The 6,000-nt window shown below is 35.7% G+C and overlaps 1 protein-coding gene across 1 annotated transcript; it reads right to left on the bottom strand.

The window, feature by feature from the left end:
* Positions 1 to 2,163: 2,163 nt before the first annotated feature.
* LOC100353394 (olfactory receptor 8D1-like) lies at positions 2,164 to 3,105 on the bottom strand. Its single transcript, XM_008267110.4, has one exon. It carries the CDS (start codon positions 3,103 to 3,105, stop codon positions 2,164 to 2,166), a length of 942 nt encoding a protein of 313 aa, XP_008265332.3.
* Between the last annotated feature and the right edge of the window lie 2,895 nt (positions 3,106 to 6,000).

Consider the following 6,000-nt stretch of genomic DNA (forward strand, 5'->3'; position numbering starts at 1 on the left):
TATTTTTATTCCTTCTCACTAATGTGCTCTATTAAATAGAAGATAGATAACTCTATAAATGTGCCTCCTTAACTATATGTGTGTGTATAGAGAGAGAATGAGTGTATATATTATATTTTTGTATATATAGTATACTATAGTATATATTATATATACAGATAAGGAACAGAGTGGTTATTTCCTCCTCTACTTCTTATTTTGAACAATTTAAAACTTACAGAACTGTTTCAAAAATGAAACAATGATCATTCACATATTATTCAACTGAATTTACCAGTTATTAACACTTTGCCACCTTGGTTTCAGCATTTTTGCTTATACCACACCAGATGCATGCACACATACACATGCTATACATATATGCTGTACCACGTGGGAGATGTCTGTACATCGTGACACTTCTTCTCTAAAATTTTTAACACCATCTAAGAGTGTGCAGATATTTTCCTTCAAAGCCACAATACAACTACCACACTTAATAAGTTTAACATTGATTCAAATGTATTATTGAACATATAATCCACATTTAAATGTCATCAGTGATCCCAATAATGTAGGTCATAGGTTCTTTTTCTTTTTTACTTTTTTATTTTTTAAAGAATTTATTAATACATTGGATTCAGAGAGACAGTAAATGCATGATAATTACTACAGCACAGTTCTCATCAGTTCTAAAGTTAATGTGTTACTAATGCAAAGAGACTAGATTCGGTGCAGTTCATAGATACAATTCTAAGAATATAATGATACTTGCAGTCCTCTCTCCTTCTTTCCTCTCCTTTCTTAATCCCTCTTTTCTTCCTCCCTCCCCCCTCTTCCACCCCCTCATTTTTATTTACATCTAACTATCTAGACAATGACTATCAATTTTCTTTAGTATGCATTAACCCAGAATTTTTCCTCTGTCTTATAATATTTTTAAAGATTTACTTATTTATTTGAAAGTTAGAGTTACACACAAAAGAGAGAAGGAGAAGCAAAGAGAGAGAGGTCTTCCATCCGCTAGTTCATTTCCCAATTGACCATAACAGCCAGAGCTGCACCAAACAGAAGCCAGGAGCCAGGAGCTTCTTCCTGGTCTCCCACATGGGTGCAGGGGCCCAAGGACTTGAACCATTTTCTGTTGCTTTCCCAGGCCACAGCAGAGGGCTGGATCTGAAGTAGAGCAGCCAGGACTTGAATCAACATCCCTATGGGATGCTGGCACTGCAGGCAGTGGCTTTACCCACTACGCCACAAAGCCGGCCCAATGATACTGGTATTTTTAAATAATCATGTTAATTATACAGATTACCTCTCAGTTTTTTCTCTTTTGTTAAAATAACTAATGTTTTTTTTTAAGTTTCAGAATAATTTTAGATTTACAAAACAAAAGTTGTGAAGTTTTACAAAGGGTTCCCACATACTGCACCCCCAATTTCCCGTTGTTAGCATCTGCTTTAGCTTATTTGTTGCAATCTATAAGCCACGCCCAGTTTCCCTTATATTTTTTAATCCAAATTCCTTCTGTCTTTCCCATCCCACCAAGTCTCTGCTTATCAACATTCTGTGTTCATATAGAAGTGTTTTTTTTTTTTAATTAAGCTCCTACATATAAGGGAGAACATACAGTATTTGTCTTTCTATATCTGACATTTCATTCAACAGGGTGCCCTCTAGCCCCATCCACTTTGCTGCAAATGATAAGATTTTATTCTTTTTATTGCTGACCAATATTCAGATTTGTATATTTATCACATTATCTTTATCCACTCAACTGATGATGGACACCTTTGTTGAGTCTATGTCTTGGTTACTGTGAAAAGTGCTGCAATAAACATGGAAGAGTAGGCATCTCTTTGATGCAATGATTTCATGTATTTGGATATATACCCTATTTATCTACTTTTTTCCTCATGGTTAGATGTAGTTTGATACGATATGTTATGATATAATGTGATATGATATTTAATCTTTCTCTAGTGGATATAGGAGTATTCTGGGGAGAATGAGAGTGCTCTAGGTTGAGAGTAAGGCCCTCAATGAAGAAGTGAAGGTTACCAAAAATAAACCATTCAAACATCTTAATTTAATATGGAATTTATTTGAAACTAGATACTCTTACAAACAGAAATGAAAGATAAATTCTGTTTTAAAAGTGCTAACCATTGAAAGTGTCATTTTTTACACAGACTCAGAAAATATTCTACTACTGAGAAATTTCTGTAGAGCTTCCTTGACATCCTTATTCCTAAGGCTATAGATAAGGGGGTTAATCATGGGAATCACTGTGGTGTAAAATACAGAGGCCACCTTCTCCTGGATTGTGTCGCTGGTAGATGGTTTAAAATACATGAAGATGATGGAGCCATAGAAAACCCCAACAGCTGCAAGATGGGAGCTGCATGTACTGAAGGCCTTGGACCTACCTTCAGCTGAACGAATTTGCAGAATGCTGGAAAGGATGAAGGTGTAAGAGATGAAGATGGGTAACACACATGCAAATACGTTAAATCCAACCAGAATCATCACTAAAAGCTCCTTAGTGTTGTCTCTTGAGCAAGATATATTCAGAAGAGGAAGGATGTCACAAAAATAGTGATGGATGACATTAGTCCCACAGAAGGAACGGCTAGATATATAACTGGTATGGACAAAAGCCCCCAAAGCTCCCATTGTATACACACTGGTGACCAGTAGAAAACAGATACGGGGGGACATGGTGACATTGTAGAGCAAGGGCTTACAGATGGCAACATAACGATCATATGCCATGGCTGTCAGCATGTAGGAGTCATCAATGCCAAAGAAGCAAAAGAAAAAGAGCTGGGCCATGCACTCAGGAAAAGACAAGGAGTTCTTCTCTGAAACAAAGTTCATTAACATCTTGGGAATTATGACAGATGAATAACAGAGATCTATGAAGGACAAGTTACTGAGAAAATAGTACATAGGAGTGTGGAGCTGTGAACTGATCCTGATTAAAAAGACCAAGCCCAAGTTTCCCACAATGGAGACCATGTAAATCAGTAGAAAGAGTAGTAAGAGAGGGAGCTGGAGCCCTGGCTCATCTGTCAGCCCCTCAAGGATAAAATAGGATACTGAAGAATGATTTCCTGCATCCATTCATCTCCCAGTTGTGATAGTTCAAATCACCTGGAGAAGTTCCCATTAGAAAAACATTGTCATCCTATAGGAATTGGTGGCTTAGGGTGATGAATGAAGTAATTTCCAACTGATCCAGAATTTGAATCATAAACCAAGTGACTCAAATATACTTTCGATTGAATCTTTATCAAGATGGTGTTAACTATTTTGGGTTCAGTGTTTATAACTCTCATGGAATTTAGAAGTGAAAATTATTTTGTTTCCAATAAATCAAGCTTTAGATTTTTACCATAAAAGAAAAATAACTCTTCTTATTTGATAACCTTCAAAGAGGATCTTACAGAGCTGCTATCTTCTTCTTTGGTTTTCGATCTGAACACTGTTCTCCTCTGACTTGGAACTTGAACACTTCCTCACTGATGTCCTTCAGTTTCTCCTGACCTCAGCAGCTTCAAGGAATTGATTTGGTTCTTGACTTCAATCACAGGAGATTTTGTCTCCCCAGCTTTGGTCCTTCCACTCCTCTCCGTTACTGGTTTTGAGTTTGCTTTAAGAGGAATAAAGCTGTGCTCTAGATGGTAGAAAGAATGGAATACCAGAAAGGGAAATCATTGTCCTGTACTGAAAGAATATGAGGAGAAGAAAAAGCAACAACAGAACAAGGTGCAGCCATTATTGAGCCCCTATCAGTTTCCAAGAACAATGTTAAGAACATTACATTTATGGCCTCATTACATCTCGTGCGATGCCATGATAATGATATATTTGCTATTACCTTTTTTGTTTTTTAATCTTCATACAAAGAGAACAGATTTCATGTATTTATAGATACAATTCTGAGAAGATAACCATATATCCCTTCCTCCTTCTCCCCCATCCTTTCCTTTTTCCCTTTGATTTTTGCAATAGCATAATTTCAATTTGCTTTATAATTATAGGCTTAATGCACCACTTGCCATAATGTTACAGAAGTAAAAATTAGAAAGACCACTGCACCACAAGAGTAAAGATAAGCACTAAAACCAAGAATCAAATCTTAAAATATCAGTTGCATTCTTATATGTTCTGTGGGTTTTTTTGTTTGTATTCTATATTAAGACTGAGATACAGAAAAGGTTAAGAAAATACTTTCTCTGAGTTACAAATCTCAAAGCAAGATAATTTCCACTATCTTAAAAATGTTTATGTGAATATTCTTAGGGCATCCATTAAGATATAGAAATAGAACTCTTAAATTTGTTTGTTTAATTAAAAGATTAATGTCCTCTAAACATCAACATTTTTTTATGGAACCTGAACATTGAATAGTAACTTCTGCATAGCTGTAGATATTATGCTACTCTGTCACTTCAATATCATTTCCTCTATATTTTATTCTTGTTAGATAAATTAGAGTAGTTTTTATATACTTTTATAAGCACCGAAAACATATCTTATGTCTAAGAAAGAGTATATTATCTCTTCAATAACCTTAAAGTGGAAAATAAAAAAGAGGAAGATATTCATGTATATACACACACCCATTTCTTCATGTGAAAATAAATGAGCCGCAAATCTACATATACCCTTTTTGAACAGCAACAACACAACTCAACTGAGTATGCAAACCATTCCTTTGAGCTCTTTATTTATGGAGCAAGCTGTAAAATAAAACATTCCCTCTGCAGACAGTAAGAAAATTCATAAGAAAAGAGGCTCCTTGTTCAAGACTGAATATACCTAGACTAGGTGGATGAAGAGATCAGTGAAATATTGTAGCAAGTTCACAGAATGCCTATCATGAATAATATTTTGTTTCTAGGTTCCTTGGATATTACCTAAGTAGTCTTACCAACAACATTTCCTAAATGCAACGCTTCTTTGTCGAGTCAAACCAGGATTACACATATTTCATAGAAGTCTCATTTTTCTTTCTGTAAATTTTCCCTTATTCTTATGTCTACACTCATTTCTCCCAATAGTCCAACTTGTGTCTAACTATTTAAAATGTCTGATTACCCAGGTAAGTTCTCATTCCACATGACCTCATTTACTTTGACTTCCTCCCTTCTCCTAAAGACATTTTAATCCTTTAAGGACATATATAATGCAATTTCTTATATTTGGGGTTTTTCTTTTCTTTTCTTTTTTTACTGGTCATTATGAGATAACCAGATGACCAGACTTTTATTTCAAATGAAAGTGGTTCATTTTCAGGCATGGATACTTTCTAGCTGTGTTAACCTGAAGGAATTACTTCTGTATAAACTCCAGTAACTTCACTAATGAATTCCTCCCATATATCCTTATTTATCCAGGACTTTATTGGAAGTCAGTCTTCTGTTGCTGAGAATACAATATCATACAGACAAATTCATAAATTTTATGAGACAGTCTCATAAAACCTATATTCTAACAGGTGAATTCAATAAACTAACAGATATATGTGGCATTTAGAATCAAATAGTGAGAAAAACTACAAGGAAAATAATGTAAAAGGAAGTGATTGATAATTATCGATAGCAGTGGAATGAGGACTGCATGGGGGTGACCACTGAGGTGAGTTCTGATTGAACTGAGAGAGGGAGCCGTGGAAGTACCAGGTTGAAAGATGGTTTCAGACAGAAGGAGCACCAAGTTTAAAAACTGTGACACAAAACATGCTTGGCACATTTGAGCAGCATCCAAGAGACCAAGATGACTGTAGCAGACAGAGCAGGGGAGAGAATTATACAGGTGAAGGTTTTTGGTGGAACCAGGTGCCAGATGCTGGCCCATCCAGGAAGTAAGACTGTTACTCTAGGTGTGATGGGACAGCTTCAGAGTTTCCAGAAAGTGGAATGTAAAGATTCAATCAGGCTCATTGTTCTGTAAGATTATTCATTAAAGAGTCACCTAGGAGTGTATTCAAGAAGTCACAGAGGAGGCAAAGTG

This window comes from Oryctolagus cuniculus, chromosome 1 (assembly GCF_964237555.1).
Source record: "Oryctolagus cuniculus chromosome 1, mOryCun1.1, whole genome shotgun sequence".
NCBI classification, from domain to species: domain Eukaryota; kingdom Metazoa; phylum Chordata; class Mammalia; order Lagomorpha; family Leporidae; genus Oryctolagus; species Oryctolagus cuniculus.